Raw genomic sequence first — 22,841 nt, 5'->3', positions numbered from 1 at the left:
TAATTCTTTTGAAGAGCACCTAATCCACGCAGCCAGCTTCTAGGAAGGATTCTGTTTGAACTAGGCCTCTTAGTAGCCAATTACAAATTATCATACTAATATTTGTAAGCTCCTATATAACTTCGTTGTAACTTATCTATAATTTCTCTCGCACATTATTCTAGAATTGGCAATGTTGCGGGACTAGTGGGTGTTTCATCTAATTCTTCTTTCTCATTTTCTTCATCCTCATTTTCTTCGTCCTCAATAAAAATAACATTGCCAAATTGTCTTTGTAAAGTTTCATGATCTAGTTGTTCTCCAAAATTAATATTATAACATGCGGGGGTTGAAAAAATGAAGTTTCATCAACATGAGTCATTTCATCTATATGTTTTCTAATTCTAGGAGAAGGGCTTGGATTAGGACTAGGATTAGGATTACTACTACTTTCATCTTTACTACCTTTTTTACTAGTTTTTTTAAATACGCCAAATACATTCTTAGGTGCCATAATTTAAATACGAAATTAAATTAAAAAAGTTAAACACAAAAATTAAAAACACAAATGAAATACGAAAATAGAACACGTAAAGTAAACACCAAAATTAACCCAAAAAAAAAAAAGAAACGCGGGACGGAACGAGACAAGACGAAGCGGGATAGGCGGGACGAAACGGGACGAGATAAACGGAACAAAACGGCCATCCTGTCCCATCCCGCGTCCCGTTTAACATGGGCCCATCCCGTTTAAAACTAAGTGGGACGGGACGGGACGCAGGACGGTCCATCCCGTTGGACAGCCTTACCTTCAAATGGTAATAAATTCTTTACCTTTACAAAAGTTATGATAGTTCAACCTGAGTTTTTTTTTTAAAAAAAAACAAAAAAACAAATTCCAAAGTGAGCAGAGTATTGATTTGTAAAGGCTAGAAAGAAATTTCCCTGTTCCAATTGAGTAGAACATAAGTGAGAAAAATTCCAATTTTTTTCAGATATTCTGATATGAATTATACTAAGCTTAACAGATGGATCACACTCTGAACTCCATAAACCTAGACAGTTAACTTCCTGGAGCTGCAATATAAACAGATAAGCTGCAGCAGATTAAATAAAAGGAAAAAACTAACTGATACCCAGTGTTTACACCAAAGCACATTACTTTACCATGATTAAGTGGTAAATTGAAGTGATAATATATGTTAATTCATCATAATTAGTGATAAAGGTAGATATTGAAAAGACATGTCATGTATTTATTGGTTTAGTGTAAACACCGGATAAAGAAGGAGAAGCGCCATGAAAATAGCCAACGTGTATGCCCATTCGCGTTACCAGCCTTCTGAATGTAGTTTACTCAACATACACATCAGAATATGCATTGTACAAACTCCCTGCAGATTTATGTATCTAAGCCAACAACTGGTTCATTCAGATAATTGACCAACCTTGAGGACTTTTTGCTCACCTTCAACCCCACCAACTATTGTGTTATTGTACTTTGTGAAGGGAGAGTGAAGAGAGGTGAAATTTTTTCAAAATCTAAAAGATGCTATCATCCTAAGCACCATTGGATGCATTTACCAAAAATGGGGGAATATGATGCTCCAAAACAGCCAATAATTCTCTTCCCTGGTTTACCTCTTCCAACACGACGCCGTCAAGCCTTTTCGCTGCTTCCACGAGCTGCCCCCTAAGCCTTTGTGATAACAAGCAACCCCCTGCCTTGACACATTCCCTATACAGCGGCAGGTATGCTATTGCTACTCTCAAGGGCCCGGGAAGATCCGCCAAACACACGGGAGATTCCCCCCATTTCAAAATACGCACGATATTCAAGTAGTGTTCTTGTCCTTGCCTAAGCCCGTCTGAGAAAGCAGCTTCCGACCAATGCTCCCGAAGGAAAGACCTGAGCTCAGGAGCGACAGCCTCGTCATCCGACTTAGCGATGCTGTCGGCGACCGCATAAGTTGCAGCTGGATCACCAAGGAAATCTGAACTTAGGAGAAATGCTACACCATCGAGAGATCCGCCACTTCTTTCACCAGCAGCCTTAAGAATCTCGATACTTAGGGCAGCAAGAACATGCTGAGGAACGTGAGGAAGGAGATATTCGGCAACTTCAACCTGACTACTGGAGGTAGCAGCTGTGAGGGCGAGACATAGTTCCATGTCTCTGCAACCTCTTTTAACAAACCAGTCAACTACCTGAATGCAGCCCCTTTCAGCAGCTCTCATCAAAGGTCCCAAGAAAGCCATCGCATTCCCTTCTTCCACTAGACATTCCATAGTTCCAATTTTACCATAATGGGAGGCGAATCCCAGAGCCAAGTCGACATCAACGTCCAAGCTATTCCTTTGAGCAATCTATGAGAGAAAACAACCAAGCAAAGATGAGGATGATAGACAGCTCTACCCTCCAATATGCCAGGAGAAGAGAACACAGCAACAAACAAATAAGAAAATATCAAGGTAAAATTTTTCTCCTAAATTCAAGCCTCGGCAATCATACAAAGAAGTGGTGAAAAGAAGCATTATAAATAAGAGAAACACCACGACTGACCAGAATGAGGTATAAATCAATAAGACTGCCAAGTGGAAGTAATAAAACAAGACCAGTACCGACATTATACAAGTTTACCAGCATCAAAATCATGATGTTTCATCAGGACATCGAGCATAAGTGGGCTGAAGTACAAACAAATTAAAACAGCAGAATATTCTTGACAACATAAAACCCATTTGTTTATCAGTTGCCAAAGCAAATATAACCATACTATAGTACACCTCAATCAATAATGCAAGACAAATAACTCAACATTTACAACTTCAATTAATTTTAGTCCCTCTACTCCCCCCCCCCCAAACCCAACCCCACCCCCGGGAATCCCCCCCCCCTTCCCAAAGTGGATCGTTCTCATGCCAATCACAATCACTCAACTGGACCACCACAAAGCCCCCAATCTAGAGAAGCAATTAAGAATATCCAAAATAGAATAGCTTACAAAAACACAAAGTAATGCCCAGTAGCTGAACATCAATGAAGTTAGCAATATCACCAACTTCTCCCTTGCCAAATTAAATGAACTTTGGCATACAAAAAAATACTAGCTCATTTTCCTATTTTCACCTTATGAAAAGAAAATAAAGACATACCACTGTGCCAGTTTATAGATTAGTTAGCTGCCATATTTAAAGAGGAAAAAGGTTTAATTTCCATAAACAAAATTTGAGGGTTTGCGTTGATATATTAATACACCGGACGTTGTTTGTTTGATGATAGTACCTGGTCATTTGCTCTTCGTTTTGTCTACTTTCTTACTCCACCAGTGATCATACTCCAACACGTGCGCGCGTGCACACTCACATCACCATTTTGTGGGATGTGAAGCAGTGAAAGCAACAACACGATGTGATTCCTAGCGATTAGGCTTCTGAAAGGCCATTGTTAAATTCATAGATAGAAAGAGGCAATGTTGATATCAGTGGCTACAGAGGGGTGGCATTACAACTCAACGATTTTGAAGATGCTATGGCAGTCACAAGGTTAAAACCTAGGAAATAAGGACATTAAATTTTAGGGACCCTATCCAAGTTGCAGTGGATTCTTGGCATGAACAGTTGTCACTACACAAACATGCGCATGACATCAAATCCTAAGAAACATTTGGGAGTGAATGTTGGGCAGCTAAAGTCCACATCCACAAGATGAGTGTCTCAAAGATATAATATTGATGGATGTGCAGTCATACAAGATAAGACAACATTAAAATGAGCACATTCGCTAAAAGGTACAAGTAGCACATATCAAGGAAAAACGAGAGGTTGTTTGATATGGTTCGGTCATGTCCTGTGTCGACCTCCAGATGCATCGGTTTGTAGATGTGAACCCAGGGTGAGTGTCTCAAAGATATAATATTGATGGATGTGCAGTCATACAAGATAAGACAACATTAAAATAAGCACATTCGCTAAAAGGTACAAGTAGCACATATAAAGGAAAAACGAGAGGTTGTTTGAGATGGTTCGGTCATGTCCTGCGTCGACCTCCAGATGCATCAGTTCGTAGATGTGAACCCAGGGTGAGTGAATATGTTAAAAGGGAATGAGGTAAACATAAAATTACATGGAAAGAAGTTGTCTTAAAAAACCTATAATCTCTTGGAATCCATTTGTAATTAGCAAAAGATAGGGCAAAATGGAAGAAAAAGATTTATATGGGCAATACCAATTAGTTGGGATGTTTAAGTCATGTTAGTACGTCTACTCTAGGTCATATGCCTCTATCAAAAGGATCTAAAAGGAAGACCACTTGCTTCTTATTCACGTGTTTGAACTCTTCCATCTCTGCCGCCTAGTTGCACGATGCTGTATTGCTCTCCCACAATCCCGTTTTCACGGTTTAGGCACTTCGTGTCAGCGGGCCTTCAAGCATTCGAAACACGTCGGGATCGAAAATGATATTCTAGGAGTCTTTAGCCTTGTCAGAGATTTATATGCCAGTAGAAGATATAGAGAACTTCTAGTACTTCTACTTTTCATTTCTAGTTTGTATGATATTGGCCTGGGATGAGTTTAAATGGAGAAACATGGTCAACGAAGATTCATACAGCTGATCCCAAATTGTTTGGGACTGAAGCATAGTTGTTGTATTTGGAGTTAAACCCCCACGTTACTGAATACCATCAGGAAACTACATCCCACCTTTTTGTTCTTTTCTTTCAAGTAGAAAACACATTTTTTACATGATCAATTGTGTCATTTTCTAATGACATTCAGAAGAAAACCAACATTGTTAAAGGCGAAAAACATAAAAGTGCCAAGTCTACTAGCACTTTAGCTGCAAAGTACAATTAAAGCTTGCAGTTTAGTGAAAAAGGTACAAATGACGAGAAAAATAAAAGAATCTTGTATACTTACGAGAAAAAAAAATATTACCACAAACAATAATATATGGACAAATGAATGGGGGAGAAAGAAAAGCAAAAGTCAAACATAGCAAAGTAAAAAGTGGCCTACAAAGCTCAATCCTCAATGACCATTTTAAATTATTGATTCAGATGCAAAAATGCGATTTTAGGTTCCTAACAGATTATAAGTTTCTAATGCAAGGATTTGGTGACTAGATTTTTAACTAAGCTTCTCATTTCCTATTTCAGACCACTACCATGATCATCCATACGATTTCTCTCATACACTCAATCTATATATGTGTAGTGCGGGTCTGTATGTACCTTTGTTTGTTATATGTTTTGTTTAACAGTTTCCTCTCCTAGTGTTAGTGTATATGAGCCATGGCCAATGCCTTACTATGAATTAGAACACCTCATAACCGGAGCATAGCTCCATGCTTATACCTAAATTCAGAGCTTTAGCACACCTCTGACACACCAGAAAGAACAGATCTCCAATTTCCTTCTCTAGAGTGAGTTCGAAGTAGGACAAGGAACAAAGGGGACAATCCTACTATTCTTTTTCACAGCAGGGAGATGCTGCTACTACATTGAGGAATTAATTATATATTTTAACTTTTATTCTCTCTTTAAATTACTTTAGATGCTTTCTTAATCTGTATATTGACGCTCACATATTGAACTCTATATGTGATGTTTGAACCTAAAGAACTGATGGAAGTCCTAACATTATTTGCACCGTACGTAACTAGTTATATACAAAAACCTACAATTTCGTCCTAGTGAAGCTCAAGCCATGGTCTTCTCATTTCAAGATTTTTGTTTTTAATGTTTGTCCATATCCAACACAATGCCTACTGAATATTGTAGAATTATCAGTGCTATTGCGATAGGTTGACAACCAGCATAAAAATAGTGGAACTCTGATGAATCTTCTCAATAATTAATTCATTAGGATATACCAATTTCAAACCTCAATGCTATGGTGTAACTTACTAGAATATTAGTAGAGGTAATGAGTTCTCGCGCAGAAATAAAGGCCAAAAAGACACCACTCTAATGAAGTTTCAATCAACTTTCTACCTAACAAGTCACTCCAGCATGCTGCACTATATTTGGATGTTTAACTGCCCTCGCACTAGGAGAAGAACTGGATTAAGGAAATCACTTCAACTTGAGATCTTCGTCGGTGTTGTGGTGTATATGTAAATTTTTCTTTACTTGTTTACGTCTCTGTTGCTTTTTCTCGAAGTGAAACTGGAGTGAAATATTAAAAGTACTTTTCTAAGTCTGACTGAAAGTTAAGGGCGAGAAAAAAAGAATGTCAAACAATACAAGCATTACAAGTGAAACCTAATATATCAAGCACCATAGAAACACAGTAACCTTGGAAAAATACTAGGAAGTAAATCTGACTAAAAGGGAGGATACGTCTTTCTAAAAGCAAAGGTACAAAACAAATATTGTAAATGCTAGTATACCTGGAGAAGAATGCGGACAAGCTCAGTGCTCCCAAAACGAGATGCTTCAAGAAAGCATTGGTTGACATTGTCCGCACCGCCCTCCACCAACATGCCAAGCAGTCCTTGGATTGCCGTAGCTGAAATACCCGATGCCCAGCCCGGATCAAACGAACTAGAGAAGAGCGTAAGCGGGAAGCAAGCTGCATCAAATGCTTCCGTGAAATCCTTTCCTGTAAGGTGGTTCCCAGCAAGATCAAGGAAAGTCTTGAAAGCCGACAACTGTAGTTGTATTTCAACAGCAGCATTATGCCCAACTTTATCCCTGTTCCCTTGGCAGCGGGAATGGAAACCAATACATTTAAGAGCCCATTCAGTGAACTTCTGAACCTTAGCACCAGCTTCTGCCTTCAAAACTTCATCCCCATTGCACTCTTGAAGTCGTTCATGCAACCTGCTAAGAGTAGCGGTGAAAATCCAGCCAAAAGTTGAGCAACACAAGCACCCAACATAAGAATAAAATAGACATGAAGTGAAAAAGGAAGGGAAGGGAAAAAAAAATATATCAAAAGTTAAAACTCGAACTCTTAAATCATTACCAATTGAAATCCTAAACATGCAGAAATAATAACAACAGAACAGCAAAATTATATCAAGATTCTTTATTTACTTTACCAATAAGCAGATGCATGTTCTTAATGCTTACATGTCTGGAGAAGACTGAAAGTAGAAATGTAAGAATTAAGAATTTTGGGCAGATATGAATTTCACAGATTGTTCGAGACTGAGAAGCTAGTAAGATGCTCTTTCAAGTGAACAGATATGACTCTTTAGGGTCAGGTCAGTATGCATGCCAGCAAGAAATTAGATTTACAAGAAAATCTTTCTAGACCTACGTGCAGAGCGGAAATCCAAAATTCATGGTTTTGGAAGAACTTAAGATTTCAAACAATACGCAGTATTTGTACTAATTTTACCAGATATGCATATTTAAGAGATGGTAGAACATCGAATGGAAAATTCAATATCCTTTGGACTTATTCTACCATCAAAAAGTAAATTCAAGTTTATGTGAGAAAAGTCCAACTTCAATCACATAAATGATGTAACGGGAAAAGGGCAAAATCTCTGACCTTTGTGCCATTACAGTCACGGTATCCGCGAGGCTCATAGTTCGACTCTGGCAAGCAGAAACACAAGAAGCAAGAAATGAAGTCCTTAGGGCTGCCCGAGTGAAATCAAAGGCACCATTAGAAATGATCTTCTTAATCAACCCTGTTATCCCATATAACTCTTCTTGTGTACTTAAAAACCATATCGAATCTAAAGCAATGCACAATGCATCATTCAGAGTCAGGGGATCCGCCAGTAGAATCAAACTCTCGGCGAGCTCCCAGTCATGGCAACTCACAGCACCCTGAAACAATCGCCCTAACTCGATCCTCTCTTGTCTATTAAGCTTCTTCTCATGCCCCGATTTCTCATTTTTCCCAACCTCACAGTCTGAACTAGACAATCTGGCTTTAAGTTTATTAACTCCACAATTACACCCTCCTCCTCCCCCAACTATAGCAGATGATCTAAAGTCTTTACTTACAAGCGGAGATTCTCTCGAAAATACCACATTTCCATGGCTTCCTTCACCATTCTCATTGCTCAAACCAGGTATTCCAGTCTCACAAGATTCCACTTCCATCTCAAAACACTGAGACTCTTCTGTATTAATCTTGATCCCACTTTCTATTCTGTCTTCTTCCATTTTTGACCAATCAAATTCAACACCCAAAACTGTCCACCAAACAACTAAACAATCAATTCTTCCAAGAAACACCCATAAGGTAAAATAAGATGAAAAATCCACACAAAAATCTCAAAATTTGAGCAAAGCCTCTCCCTTTAGCAAAATTTAGACAAAACCCAAAATTGGTTTTTCCTCTTCCAACACACAAAAAAGCCCCAAATTTACACCAATGAAAGATCAAACTCCATCATATTGCACAAAAGCGAAAACAAAAATCAGACCTTGATATCCATTTCAACAAAACTAGAGGATCCAAGAAAATCCCCAAATCAACATATAACAGCAAGCTATGCCCAAAAGTTCAGATTCCTAAGTTCACCATAAAACCCCTTTACTATCAAAGAATCAAAACCTACAAGGAAACAGATTCTCATTAGCTACGAAAAGGGTATGCAGAAATGAAAAAACTTACCCCCAAAAAAATTCAATTTAATAGACAGATTCTTAAAGAAAACTACACAAAAATAAGCTTACATAATAGAATTATTACCACAAAAAAGGGAGTAGGTGAAATGAAGGAAGGAGGAAAAAAAAGTGAAAATAAAGGAGAAGAAAAATTAAAGAAACCTGATATAACAACTAGTGGGGGAGAAAGTGAGAAACCATGTGCCCCTTGTTGTTCTTGGATGGTTAAGAGTATTTTGCCCCTTTTTTATTATGTGTTTCTCTCTTTTTTTGTCAATTTTCTCCTGCAAGTTTACATTTGTTTATTTCAGATTTGTTTTTTTCATTTCTACTTCACGGAATCTTAACACCTTTAACAGAATAAAAAAGAACAAATAAAAATCTGAGGAATCAATTTATTTTAAATCCGAAACTCTATCAAATTAAAGTATCATACATACAACAATAAATAACTACTTATAGTATAGAATAATTATAGATAATCTATTACTACTAACTTACACTTGGTTAAAATACATCATATTGTAAAAATATTTATGTTATCATCACGTAAAATTATATTTCTATGATATTTTATTAAATTCTTTCTCGTTCCCTCATATTGAGCCTCTCACATGTTCAAAAATACTATTTGAGTTTGAGATATCCTTATAATTTAAACCACAAAAATAAGTCATTTTTGTGCCCCAATGGTCTAATTTAAAGGTCAATAAATTGGATACAAGCCTTAAAATATAAAGTTTAAATTTTAACAAAAATAAATAAAATATTAGGTAATTTTTTTTATCATGTAGCATATATCTAATTAAATAATCGAGTTACTCACAAACAAATCGAGATATACTGTTATTAGAAAAGAAAAAAAAAGGAATCATTCGTTTCCAAAACTAAAAAAGATCGAAAGGGAGGAAATGTCTTTCTATAACTTTCATCAGAATAATTTAATGGAGGACAGTACGAATATTTTCCTTGAATATCTAAAAGCTTTTATTTTTATATAATTTCAGGTGTCATTGTTCTTTCTAATATGCTTAAGAATTATGATGAAAAAGCAAAAGAGAAAACTACAAAATAAAATTGGAGGACAGACAAGAGTGGACTGACTACTGAGTCATGAAAGTGAGAGTCCCTCTTACTATAACAACACACCACAAAAGGTTGCCCCCCTCCATGGGCCCCACTTCTCACCCCACCCCCAAACCCTTCTCCCCATTTCTCTCTACAATCATTACACAAAACAAACCCCCTAACCCCTTTGTCCTTTTTTTCTCTTTTTTAATTGAAAAGGAGGCCATCATAAAGATTTTCTTAGAAAATTATACTCCTCTTCTTCTTCTTTTTTCCGTATAATTATAGTGTTCAGGTCAACTTATATTAATTTTATATAATTTTATTATCTTTCACTAGTATAAATATTGACTAACTCTACTTGAACAAATAAAAGCTAATTTTAACATAAATTATTATGAATTATTAGTGACTTTTTCCATTTTTAAAAGTAGTCATTTAGAGGGTGATATAATAAAAAATAAATATAATTTTTAATATAAAAATAAAATTATTCATAACATTATTTTTGATAATTTAGTTAACTAATTAATTTATTAAATTGACATTTTAAAAACGTGAAATCTACTAAGTAAATAAAAATATAATTAGTTGTAACTAATTTTACTCTATTGAATGAAGAAAATCAATTAAAGAAAATTATGTTTCAGTTTTTTGAAACGAAAAAAAGGACAAATCAATAGGTTAATACGAATTAGATAAAAATATGGTGAGTTGCAAAAAAAATTAACTTCTAGCAAATGAGAAAGAAAATTAATTTAAAAAAAATTATATTTCACTTTAAAACGATAAAAAAAAGGACAAATTAATAAGTTAATTTAGTATGAGAATAAATTAAGGTTGTAAAACTGCAGCTAACCAACACAATGAGACAAAATAGATTTTTCTGTGATGGGGTTATTCTTGGATTTCCTTTCGAGAAAAAAGAGTGAACTTATCAATTTCTATATTTTGGGTATTTTTTATTACTATAATTGTTATACAATTATTATTGTTATAATTGATAATCGTGATATTCGAGCTAGATTGCATGCACTAAAATTAATTTTGCGTGATATTTGTTACTTCCCACCAGCATAGGTGTTGGATGACTCTATCTACCAAGATTTTGACATATGAAAGATAATATTAACTAATATTTTTGACTCCGCTGCGATTTATATTCGGGAATTTATAATTATTTTAATCACATTCCTTTGGAGTGGGTCCCACAGCATCTATAATCATTTTTAATTATAATTATAATAAGGTATGATATTCATAGGGATTGGTGGTACTTGCACAATTTTTTAATCGAGCAATATTTTTCAAGTTTATTTTTTAAAATATTTTAATGAGCTTATTCATGTACATTGACTGCATTTGTTGCTTCACTAAAACTGTACACACAACTCATAATTTAAAAGCATTTGTTATTTTAGAGGGATGAGTAGGATGACGACTTCCCATCTCTATTGTATTCTCTATGCTCAAATGTCGGTTTTATCCTCTTGTCGTATTTGAAAAGGCCATGATTTTGTGACACGAGTGAAGGCTTTCCGTAATTACAGTCCTTAGCGTTGAGTCATTCTAATATGGGCCCAATCCTATAAACGTTTTTTGGGCTTGATCCACACATATCACTTTTGTAGCCTTATATTTTGAAGTTGACCGCTTTTTCAACAAAACAAAAGTACTAGATTGTTAAAATATAAACTACCAACAATCTCCTATTAATTTGTAATTTTTTCTTCACTTAATAAATACTATGCTTAATTTTCTTGAATTTTTTAACCAATATAATACATTATTCGACCTTGGTTTTAGAGATTTGAAATATACTTGGTCAAATAAGAGAAAGAAAGGAAATAGGTCAATATTGAAGTGGCGAGATAGATGCTTGGCAAATCATGAATGCATGAACATATATCAGAAGACTAATGTATTGCGCTTACCTGGAACTCACTCTAAAATATAATGACTGGCTCAATCATGTGAGTATGTACTTTTGGACTCTTATTTCTAGTAGCGTCCCTAGGAGTGGATCTATGGCTCAGTGAGTGACAAGATAGCTTTATGATGAATATTATATGACTGAGAACTATACCTATACGGTTTGGATATCACGGGAAGGATTTTCTTGGGATGTAAATGGCTATGAATATTTGATTTTTGTCTTGATGTATTGTATAGTATTAAGATGTGGATGTGTTGGTGGATCTTTCATGTCATACCCCAAAATCACTAATTGGGCGTGATGGCGTCCAACGCACTTGCTAGGCAAGCCGAACATAACAAGATAAAATGTAATAACAGAATTTACAAAATGATACAAGTCTAAAGCCTTCAATATAACATAATAACGCTAATATATGATAAATCCCCCAAAACTGGTAAATACAGAGTCATGAGCTCTAAAATGGAAATGCAAGTCTGCAAAGCTAAATAACAATATTGTCTAAAACTATAGACAACAGTACAATGGAAAGAGATGCAAGACTGCGATCTGGATGCAGTTCTATCTCGTCTCTCGATGACACTCAGCAAGCACAATTTCGCTACTGGTGACTGCGTCCGACACCCGAATCTACACAATTAAGTGCAGAGTGTAGTATGAGTACAACCGACCCCATGTACTCAGCAAGTATCATAACTAACCTCGACGAGGTACTAGAGGCAAGAACTATAAATGATACTCGTTATAACCTGTGCAGTTCATAAATTCAACAAGTACATAACAATAATATGATCAAAACATAAAGCACAGAAAGAACCATCTTGGTGCACACAATTACTCAAGTATTTTGCTCGGTCAATGATCTGGCATATAAAGATGATATGCAAGTAAATCGGGCAAATAACCAAGAAAATTACAAGTAAAGATGAAATACAACAACCAAACAACACTGGCCAGATTTTTCTCAGAATTTTCATACCCGTACCAACCACTGGTCAGTTTTTCTCAAATCCGTGTGTACACCATCAAGAAGACACATGAGAGGGTGACCCTAGGGAGATGGATCCATATCCGCACGCTGCACGTCCCAATCACGCGCAATAATCATAATCCGGCAGGCATGGTCACATGCTCAATATCATAATCCGCCTGGCATGGTCACATACTCAATATCATAATACGCCTGGCACGGTCACAAGTGGTCACAGGCACAATATCACAATTCGCCCAGCGTGGTCACAAGCACAATATCACAATTCGTCCCGCATGGTCACATGCACAGTCCAAACCATATCACACATAAAGCAAATATATAAGAATACATGTACATGATCAAAGAACATCGAATTTCATAATCCCGGAGTAGTATAAGTGACATGCTAAGGTGATGCATGTGCAAGTGTGATATCATAGCTCAAATCAGGTGAATACATATAAAAAAATAGTAGCTATCAGGCTTAACCAGGAGATTTAACCTCTATGCAACCTCAAACACGGCTCAAGTAGCTCACAACAGAGGTACAAATAAGAGAAACATCACAGCATGAGGCTTAACAATTAATTTAAGGCAATTCATAGCTTAAACACTATCCCGAGCATGAATAAATACCCTGATACTCTCACATGGGCTCAACCCCACACATATGCGCCACCCATATCACGTAGCTATCACAAATAACTCTGGCAACTAGTGCTCCAATCAAGTTTAGGTAAGATACTTATCTCAGGCAAGCGAAATCACTCCTCTAACAAGTCTTTCCCCCGTGTATCAATCTCCGGACGGCTTGAATCTAACCAAAATAACTCAATATCATCAATAAAAACCATATGAAATGATTCCAAAAGATAAAGTTAAGATCTTTAACTCAAATCAAAAAGTCAACCCAAAAAGTCAACCCCAGTCACACCCCGAACCTGACCAAATTACGAATTTCCATTCAACTACGAGTGCAACCATACCAATTTCATCCAATTCTGACCTCAAATCGACATGCAAATTATCAAATCTCACTTTCCAAAATCATAGTAAACAATCATAGTAATCACATCAAAATGTCGTTTTCTTTCTTTTTCTTTATCAATGAGCAACGTACTTGCTTTGGTGTTGGTGTATGGTAATCACTTTAGTTCAAAAAAGTAGATTTGATGCTCTACTAATTTGTCATAGTATCTACATTTTTGTTGCAAGAGTCTTCTTGTGTCCTCCAGTTTTTGTGTGGGATAGAGGGGCACGGGAGTGTAGGTATATGGGTTGCTGTACCAGTGCCCACAGAGCTTTTGTACTGAAACTATCCCGGTCAAAATGTTCTCAAATTCTAAATGTACCATTATTTTATCAAATGGTGATTTTCCTAGGCAGTAGCTACTCTCTTCCTACCACCAGGAGTTAAAAAAAAAGTGGGGGAGAGTTGGGGGGTAATATGGGGCCAGAGAGAAAAAAGGACTCACAGCGTATTTCTAGTCACTAGATATCGTTTGGAAGGTGGTATAATTTGTAATAACTGTATTGAATTTTGAAGAACATAACTTAGTTGACTCAATTGCATATCTTTTTCAGGTTCTTGACCTCAATGTGGATCTAAGTGCTGCTAGTGCCGCCGAAGAATGAGAAATTCCTTACTGCTGTACTTGCACACTATGTGATGCTGAATCCTTTGTGTCAACGAGATTCTCATGCTTTTGCTGTAGAAGTGGATTAATTTATAATGGGTTCTCTGTTATAACTTTTGTTAAAATGTTCGTTTCTTCTATTGAACAAGCTTATGTAATGTTGAAATTAATCCACGGTTCTTCAACTTGGAGGTGCACGTCGAGTTCAGGTGTTTAAAGTTGTTTTTGAAGTTATGGAACTTCTCGAGTTGCTATAGTTTTCTGATTCAAGTGCACCTTTTTACTTTTCGTGTTTCCCACAACAGATTGAACTAAAAGTTATAAACCCAAAAATGTAAACGAGAGTGAAATTGTCCCTTTTCCACGGTTAATGCCACAAAATGTCAGTCGCTTTCTTGGGATTGATTTAACGATATTAGTTCATACAATAGATTGACAAGAGGGTTGCTCTAGTGGTGAGCACCCTTCACTTCTAACCAATAGGTTGTGAGTTCGAGTCACCTTAAGAGTAAGGTGGGAAGTTCTTGGAGGGAAGGAACCGAGGGTCTATCGGAAACAGCCTCTCTACCCCAGGATAGGGGTAAGGTTTGCGTACAAACTACCCTCCTCATACCCCACTAGTGAGATTATACTGGGTTGTTGTTATTGTTATAGTTTACAATAGATTAATTAGAGGCTCAAAGTTTAGTGTCTAAAGCTTTAGACGTGTATTAGCTCCTTTTTTGGTCTAAATGGATATTCGGGAGTAGGAAATAGACATTAGAGATTTAAAAGCATTGAAATATGCATCAAATAATTCAATTGAATCAGATTAGGAAAGCTATTCAATACGTTTCTGACCATTCTTTTCTCTTTCTTGGGTTGGTATATGTTTACCCTCTACTGTAAAAGTGAATGTTCCTCACTTTTACAAGGCTTCTTTACAGTTTAACAGCTTTGAAAGATGGGGGAAATGTTGTTGGCTTAATTTAATTTTGAGTTGAGTTGGTTGGCTGCGGGCCTAATTTCGCCGGCATTGCCCTCTTCCATTGCAGATTCTTGTATTTCTACTTGTGATAACTGCACAGCCATAGTAGAAGGGGATGATTCTTTATGTCCAACTTGGCTGGAGCCATTGACAGCTCTTCTTTTAGCCTTCTTAGCCCAAAAAACAAGCCCGTCTTGTATATGTTCGTCGAATATTTCTTTCTTGAAGGAACTTCCCATCTTCATTCATGCATCAATAGTACATTAGGAGAAGTTATAAGTAAAACATTTCAGACAAACCAAATAGTAAATATATGGTCGAGGATCGATCACCTGTGTGACTATTGCATACAGCGGCAGAGTACTATAACTGCAAAGGAATTGAACAAACACCCTGCAGAAGCACACAATTAGATATGTCAAATCTTTACTTCTAAATGTTGGTTCATACTCTTTTGGAGGCAGTGGCGGAGCCAGAATTTTCATCAAGGGGTGTCAAAATATAAATAATTAAATATATCAAAAAATCAAGGGGACTCAACATATAGTAAATATACATAAAAATAAAAAAATTATCTAGCAATATAGTGTAATTTTCCGGCGAAGGGGTGTCGCTTGACACCCCTTGGTTCAATGTGGCTCCGCCATTGTTTGGAGGTTAGTCTTTAAATTGATGTTAGTTAAATCATCACTTCTTTTTAATCAATAAAAAAAATTACGAGAAATTTATATTTTTAGCCGCTCCGAAAAATAATTACTGACAAAATATGTGCATTTTATATACCTATAATATACAAAATTTATACACTATTTGGCTAGCAAATGCAATTAGTTTCCGCGGACCGGCCAATTAGTTTGTATTGCCCAATAACTATAGCGTAGTTGGTCTGGATGTTTTAATGGTAAGACATCTTGGACTCAGATAGATGTGAATGGTAAGCTAGATAACGCTTAGATGGTTAAATTTTCCTATGCTAGAGGAGAAAGGAGGAGGAAGTTATTACTTACCCTATGACAAGTCTTGGGATGATATAACCAACTTGTCCCATAATGCAGGAGTTAAAATGATATTGAGCCTGTCAATGAAAACAAAAAAAAACTAAAGCAATTGTTACGTTAAGAGTTTAATGTTAGTATGTTGTTAAGATCGATTACCCAAATCCAGAAGAAAAATGCAATCTCAAAGGAGTTCTGGAAAAGGATGATATGAATGAGGAGTAGGACGATTCGCGGCCTATGAAACCAGAAATGGTCATCTGATGGCTTCACAACTAAATCTCCTTCCACCGCAATGTGCTTTGCAGCAACCTCTCCAGCAAGTTGAGTTATCACATGCTCTAGTTTTGTCCCCACACCTACCAAAAGCTGCTCCACAATCTTTTAGAATTTGAACAATTGAATCTAACCACTATGATTTCTAACACTTGAACATTGAACAAATGGATCCATTTTTTATCTACTGTAGTATAATCATCTGAAGCATCAACAAATAAGTTTCGACCATAATACTGCTAGTAGCTCAAAGGGACAAAGATTAGTAGTTTTTAATACTACTACTGATTACTTACACCAAAGGGAACAAATGCTATCCAAAAGTATGTGTGCCAGCCTACAAATAGAAATTGAGAGAGAAATAAGAAACATATACATAGGAGAAAAAAGAGGGGGTGATGAATCAAAAATAAGCTGTTACTCTAGGCTCAAGATCAAATGCATTTATGATATATGTTGCACGGACTCTTCAAAATTGCTGCTGCACCTGAGTCGGATCCTCTAAAAATGCGCTACTTTGGCGTGTTTTCAGAGAGTTCGAGCAACATTGATTATGATAATAAAGAAAAAGGGATGAAACAGTAAATGACATAGCTCACCATGAACATTAAGCAATAGGAACAAGACCACAAATACCCAAAGATACCAGCTGCACAAGTAAATGTAAAATTTCAGCAGGTTGAAACTTAAACAGGAACTAATTGCCCGTTTGGCTTAGCCGACTAAAAGCAGCTGATAAGCATCAAGTACTGAAATGCAGTTATAAGTGCCGAAGCTGAGAATCTTTTACGTATTTGAATAGAAATGTTGAACTGACAATACGTTACATTAGGAAACTGAGGATCTTAGTCATGGAGGAAAAAACACGGGTAACCTCAAAGAGGAGCTTCCAAGTTGCTAGTACAAAAGATGGGAAAACTTTTACTTTGATTAGGGAAATTTTTTTATGCTGATAAAAATTTCAAAATCTATGAACAATCTAATACATGCTTCCTTGTTTTCTTTCCATTTTGTTCACTTGGTAATCATTGTTCAACTCACCTAATCCCAACAACTTTCTTGAAATCAGCTTCAAGTACACGTATCATATACTTGTGAAAATTGAACTTCGGATTCCCCTTGCAATGAGTCTGAGGTAAGATTAGCAAAAGTTGAGCTTCATCAAATAACTAAATATATTAAACCAGTATAACGTGTGCTTAATGTAAATGTACCATAATGAAGCCGAGCCTCAACGTTGTATAGTCTGATTTTGTGACAGATCCAAAAAATTGCTTGACGAAAGAATGCTGAGAATCAAGAACCAAAATAGAAATTTGTAACAGACCTAAAATATTGACAACGCATAGAAGCAGAATCTGAAATATGCAACTTGCTGAAATACACAACTGGTCATGCTCCTGAATTGGTGATATACTAAAGAAATTTTACTTACATACACTGACAGTGTAAAAAACTTTAGACAATCACTGTAATGAACCTGCTGTAAAAAAGTAAGAACTTGTTTTTGCTTCATACCAACTAGTAAAGCATGGTCTTAGTTTAACTACCATACTTGAGTAATAAGACATTGAATATACACACAGACATATACACATCATCAACGCATATATATAAAATTGAAAATAAGCATAAAGGATGGAAGGGGAGCCTTGGAGCAACGGTTAAGTTGTCTCCGTTTGATCTATAGGTCACGGGTTCGAGCCGTAGAATCAGCCACTGATACTTGTATCAGGGTAGGCTGCCTACATAACACCCCTTTGGGGTGCGGCCCTTCTTCAGACCTTGCGTGAACGAGGAATGCTTTGTGCACCGGACTGCACTTTTAAGCATAAAAGGATGCTTAAGAAAGAAGACTTCTCCACTTACCAGCCAACTTAATAAAGTTGATCTTTTGCCAAAACCTAGAAACCGGCCCTTGACAAAATCATGGTCTTGGACATGTGTAACTTTGGAGCGAATTACTGCAGTCACAATATATCCTCATTAGAATGATGGAAAAGAGAAATGACTCTAGGCTGCTATCGTTTCATTCTGATGATACACTATCAGTGCAATTTAACTGGTCGTAAAAAGTTATTATTATATATTCTTGGATATCGTATCAGGCTTGCTACGAATAATCAAATGTTGTTCTGTCGATTTAGCGTGATGATGTTAAAAATCAATACACGCACAGAACTTAAACTCGTGAGTTGTGAGTACTTATGCAAACTTCGTATCCAGTTTAGTGCAAAGGGAACTATACTAATAAGAAATATTCAGTAACAAAGAGGAGACATGTAAAACTCAGCAGCCAATAGACATTACCTTCTTCTGGATCATATTCCTCTTTCTGGATAGAATCCTCCCAAGATTTCCACTGACGTATCTGTGTAAATAGAGCAAGTTCATTTTTATAAGTAACTAAGCTGCATAATGAATTCAGAAAACTAAATCAAGATGATTAAGAACTTACCTTTATACCTCCAAATAAAATTGTGAGAGCTGAGAAGGTAACATGTGAAACAGCCAGCACAAAGATAAATGTATGGAGATGATGCAATGCTGTGAGAGATAGCAATGGTGCCTTGTCCTGTTAAGTTCCAAAAAAAGAAAGAGTTAGAAATTCAGAGTTGCCATTCTAAAATCTGAAATATTATCCAAAAAAAAAAAGCATATGATAAGGAACTTCAGAAACATCAGTATATGGAATAAAGTTGTGTCTTAATAGAACCCAAATGCAAGAATTTTTATTAATCTTTGATTGGCAAATTAGAAGGGAGCTTTGGAACAATGTTAAAGTTGTCTATGTGTGACCTACAAGTCACGGGTTTGAGCCGTGAAAGAAGTCACTTTGTCTACATCACACTTCTTGGAGTGCGCGCTCCTTCCCCAGACCCTGTGTGAATGCGATATACTTTGCACTGGACTGTTATTTTTTTGATTGGCAAATTATTTTCCCCTTTTGTTTGCTTTATTTTTCTTCATAATTTGGGCGTTTGGAACGAAAAAAATAGTTCAAGACTAGTACCAGTAGTTATGTTTGTTTGATTGTTTTTGCCAAAACAAAAGTTTGAATTTCTTTTACAACTTTTAAACTTGAAAAACTCCTAAAAGCGTTTTGAGAAAAAAAGGTAGTTTGTTTTTTGGAGGTAAAAACTATCAAATAAAGACAAAAAAATTGGCCACAATTTTTTTGATTGAAGGGAAGCCTTGGCACAACAGTTGCAGCCAAAATGTGGAAGCAAATGCTAGAAATTGTAAGACTGCATCCAATATACTTAGATCCCGTTTGGACATAAGAAATTTTTCCATTTTATTCAAAAAATATTTACTTTTTTTCGAAATTTCATAAAATTTCAATTTTCACATGAAGATTTCAAAAATTTTATCAAAATTTTCTCTCAAATCACTCACAAAACTTCAAAAACAACCCAAAATTATATTCATGTCTAAACACAACTCTAAATATTAAATATCATTTTCACTTGAGATTTTTTTTCTCCCTATTTTGGAATTTTACAATTCTTATATCCAAACGCCCACTTAATGTGGTTTGGCTTTTCCCTGAACTCACACACTAAATTGGTGGAGCAACCCGTAGGAAGGAGGGATGAACCATCGAATTCACATCAGAAATCGCCAACATTGAATTGTGTTGCGAGGTCATAAGTTATCTCTTGCCTTATCTATAAATAAGAACGAACCGGATCGACTCGGCTGATATAATACAGGCATGGTCTGTACTTTCAAAGGTCAAATAAAGAATAGTACTTACTAGTTATACATACCTTAGCCTCACAGTAACCAGAATTAGCAGAATCAGCAAGAAGGCGCCTTCCTCCTGGAATTAAAGAGAAGAAATTTCCAGAGGAGGTCTGAAAGTGGACTGTTTGATTGGCATCTTCACCCTTTTTACAAGGCAGCCAACTATTTGCCAAGTGCTTAGGAATACATATTTTAACCATTCTGTCTTGGAAAACAGTCAAAAGCAGAGATATGAATCCCAACAGCATCAACTCTGCATCATGTTTTTAGAATAGGAACTAATCAGATATCTTAACTTTGACCAAGTAAAAGAGAGGTAACAACAACAACACAAGTTAAGTCGGGAGAATAGGATGTAAGCAGTCTTATCCCTACTTGGGAGTCAAAAAGACTGTTTCCGATAGACTCTCAAGAGAGATAACAAAGAGAAATTGAAGTAAATTGTACCTTCTTTGATCTTTTGTAAGGCTTCATAAAGTGGCTTCTGGTTTTTCTTGAGCAAATACTGCCAGAAATATCACAATTGGAACTCATATTATTAAAGAGACATGATACATATTACAGGTACTAAGGGTAAAATCAAGAAATATTGTGCTGCAAACTACTATTGGAAACGGGTTGACAGACGGCGCAGCCAGTCCGGTGCATAAAGCATCCCGCATTCACGCATGGTCCGAGTAATGGCCGCACTTCAAGGGTGTGCGATGTAGGCAGCCTAACTTGATGCAAGCATCAATGGCTGATTCCACGGTTCGAACCCGTGACCTATAGGTCACACGGAGACAAACTTGACCGTCGCTCCCAAGCTCCCCTTCAACTTAACAGTCAGCGTAAAACTAGTCAATTTAAAGAAGTTGGATTAACCATCACCTTGCCAGCATAATGAATGATTCTTTCAACAAAAAGAGAGATAGCAACTATGAAAGTGCAGACCAACGCAACAACCCATGTTGGTGTAAATTCCAAATTTGTTTCTTGGTCTCCTCCACCTCCTGCCATCTTTTATTTGTTTCTATTTTTTTTAAAAACTCTTGCAACTCAAATACTATGTTTTGTTGATTGCAGGAGATTTCAAAGTTGATGTTATAGAGGAAGAATGGAATGGTCAGAAGAAGAAGAATTCCACCTTGTGTTCTTGGGTCCCATGCCTTGACAATGTTTAATTTGGTTCATTGATGATATTATTAAAGAAACAAAACTTAGGTGTTAAGCGTTAAGAAACTTCCTAAACTACTCTGTTATTCACATGCATATTGAATTTTTTTTTTCCCCTCAATTTGAAAATTTTGAAGTGAAGATAAACCTATATAACAAACTTTTTTCATCAATAAATGCAAAACTACCTAATAGTTGTAGGAAAAGTGAGCATTTAGCTATTTGGCATCAAATAAATTGATTATCTGAAAGGATTTCTTGACATTAAATTTGAAAGTTAACAAATTACTCGCTCGACCAAATTTACTTGTTTACTATTGACTTGGCAGACCCTTTAAGAAATAATAAATAACATACTGGTTTTGCTATATCATCCCTATTTATTATATGTTGAAAAATGAATTGGAAATAAGTAGAACATAATAAGAAGGGTAAATAGATATAAAATAGTGGTTGATCAATGATTTTCTAAACTAGACAAGTAAAAATAGAGGTATATTTTTAGTATGGCAGTGGACAAGAAAACTTGACGGAAGGAATAGTTGCATTTTGAGAACCTTTTTATTGTTAAATAGGTTGACTTGAACCTTGGGTATGATTTCTCCCTCTTCTTATGCAATAGCTTGAGTCATTTTATTTTATTTTTGTTACATAAAAGTCATTTTACTTTGTGTTCCTTAATCAAATGTCATTTTTCTTTCTTTTGTTGCACAAAAATTATTTTACTATGCTCTAGTTATCACAATAATCACTTTGACAAGATTTTACAAACCTTTCACCTAGAAAGTCTATTATGCTCTTGACATTATAAGTTCTCCCATTTATGTAATACCTTCTATATAATATACTTTTACCCGGGTATTTTATTTATAATTAAATAACTTAATATTATTTTATTTATTATTTTTATAATATTTCGTACATTTAATTTTTAAGATATATAAGTAGCATTATTAAATTTGTCAGTAACAATACCGGGAACAAATCTCAAGTCCACGTTCTTAATCATGCTTAATAAAATATGTTTAATAAAAATTAAAAATCAAAGCTCATTGATTTATCAGCCAAGTTCATACCCATTAATTTAATAAATAAAATACCCACATTTAGCAAAATGACACATCACATTAATACTTTCAAATAAATAATATTAACAGATAAAGCTTTAAATAATTAATATTAAAAACAAATATCTTTGAAACTTCTTTTAAAAATTTTATTGACTATAAAAAAACTATCATTTGTTAAACAAAAATGTTTTTATTATTTTAAATAAATATTAAAAATAACTATTTTTTATCATTTTTATATTTAAAATATGTTCATGTTTGAATATGATTAAATAAATTGAGTGCCATGAAAAAATTAAATATATGGATATATAATAAAAATAATAAATAAAATAATTTAATTTTTTTTAATTATAAGTAAAATACCTAGGTGAAAATATATTATATAGTATATAATATAGAAGGTATTACATAAATGAGAGGATTTATAATGTCAAGGACATAATAGACTTTTCA

The 22,841-nt window shown here is 35.4% G+C and overlaps 2 protein-coding genes across 6 annotated transcripts; both read right to left on the bottom strand.

Annotated features, from left to right (window-relative positions):
* Positions 1 to 1,121: 1,121 nt before the first annotated feature.
* On the bottom strand, positions 1,122 to 8,870 carry LOC104107960 (ankyrin repeat protein SKIP35). Of its 4 annotated transcripts, XM_033659121.2 has the most exons (5): positions 8,721 to 8,870; positions 8,375 to 8,505; positions 7,486 to 8,140; positions 6,374 to 6,806; positions 1,122 to 2,346 (listed from the first exon to the last, which is right to left on the bottom strand). In XM_033659121.2, the coding sequence occupies exons 3-5, from the start codon at positions 8,109 to 8,111 to the stop codon at positions 1,540 to 1,542; spliced, it is 1,866 nt and encodes a 621-aa protein (XP_033515012.1). In that variant the 5' UTR covers positions 8,112 to 8,140; positions 8,375 to 8,505; positions 8,721 to 8,870; the 3' UTR covers positions 1,122 to 1,539. The 4 variants fall into 4 exon arrangements, with proteins under 4 accessions (XP_033515012.1, XP_070048069.1, XP_009615191.1 ...); XM_070191968.1 differs by having other exon boundaries at positions 7,486 to 8,505; XM_009616896.4 differs by having other exon boundaries at positions 7,486 to 8,505; positions 8,644 to 8,733.
* Positions 8,871 to 14,956: 6,086 nt separating this feature from the next.
* Positions 14,957 to 21,313, bottom strand: LOC104107958 (MLO-like protein 1). Of its 2 annotated transcripts, none has more exons than XM_009616893.4 (14): positions 21,031 to 21,313; positions 20,608 to 20,665; positions 20,184 to 20,413; positions 18,869 to 18,985; positions 18,721 to 18,781; positions 18,280 to 18,374; positions 17,625 to 17,699; positions 17,452 to 17,540; positions 17,010 to 17,059; positions 16,707 to 16,747; positions 16,294 to 16,503; positions 16,147 to 16,214; positions 15,472 to 15,532; positions 14,957 to 15,378 (listed from the first exon to the last, which is right to left on the bottom strand). In XM_009616893.4, the coding sequence occupies exons 1-14, from the start codon at positions 21,157 to 21,159 to the stop codon at positions 15,136 to 15,138; spliced, it is 1,527 nt and encodes a 508-aa protein (XP_009615188.1). In that variant the 5' UTR covers positions 21,160 to 21,313; the 3' UTR covers positions 14,957 to 15,135. The 2 variants fall into 2 exon arrangements, with proteins under 2 accessions (XP_009615188.1, XP_009615189.1); XM_009616894.4 differs by having other exon boundaries at positions 17,452 to 17,528.
* Positions 21,314 to 22,841: the final 1,528 nt, after the last annotated feature.

Source organism: Nicotiana tomentosiformis, chromosome 12 (genome assembly GCF_000390325.3).
Source record: "Nicotiana tomentosiformis chromosome 12, ASM39032v3, whole genome shotgun sequence".
In the NCBI taxonomy this organism is placed as follows: Eukaryota; Viridiplantae; Streptophyta; class Magnoliopsida; order Solanales; family Solanaceae; genus Nicotiana; species Nicotiana tomentosiformis.
This window is presented reverse-complemented; position numbering and strand designations above follow the sequence as displayed.

Bases quoted from the DNA above. Each gene is read 5' to 3' on its own strand.
- LOC104107960 (XM_070191968.1), bottom strand. From the start codon at position 8,111: ATGGAAGAAGACAGAATAGAAAGTGGGATCAAGATTAATACAGAAGAG. The intron at 6,807-7,485 runs GTCAGAGATTTT...TACTCTTAGCAG, and splicing joins GTGACTGTAATGGCACAAAG to GTTGCATGAACGACTTCAAG. The intron at 2,347-6,373 runs GTATACTAGCAT...TTTCTCTCATAG, and splicing joins TTGTCCGCATTCTTCTCCAG to ATTGCTCAAAGGAATAGCTT.
- LOC104107958 (XM_009616893.4), bottom strand. From the start codon at position 21,159: ATGGCAGGAGGTGGAGGAGACCAAGAAACAAATTTGGAATTTACACCA. The intron at 16,215-16,293 runs GTAATCGATCTT...TTTCATTGACAG, and splicing joins CATTTTTCTTCTGGATTTGG to GCTCAATATCATTTTAACTC. The intron at 15,379-15,471 runs GTGATCGATCCT...GCATGAATGAAG, and splicing joins TGTATGCAATAGTCACACAG to ATGGGAAGTTCCTTCAAGAA.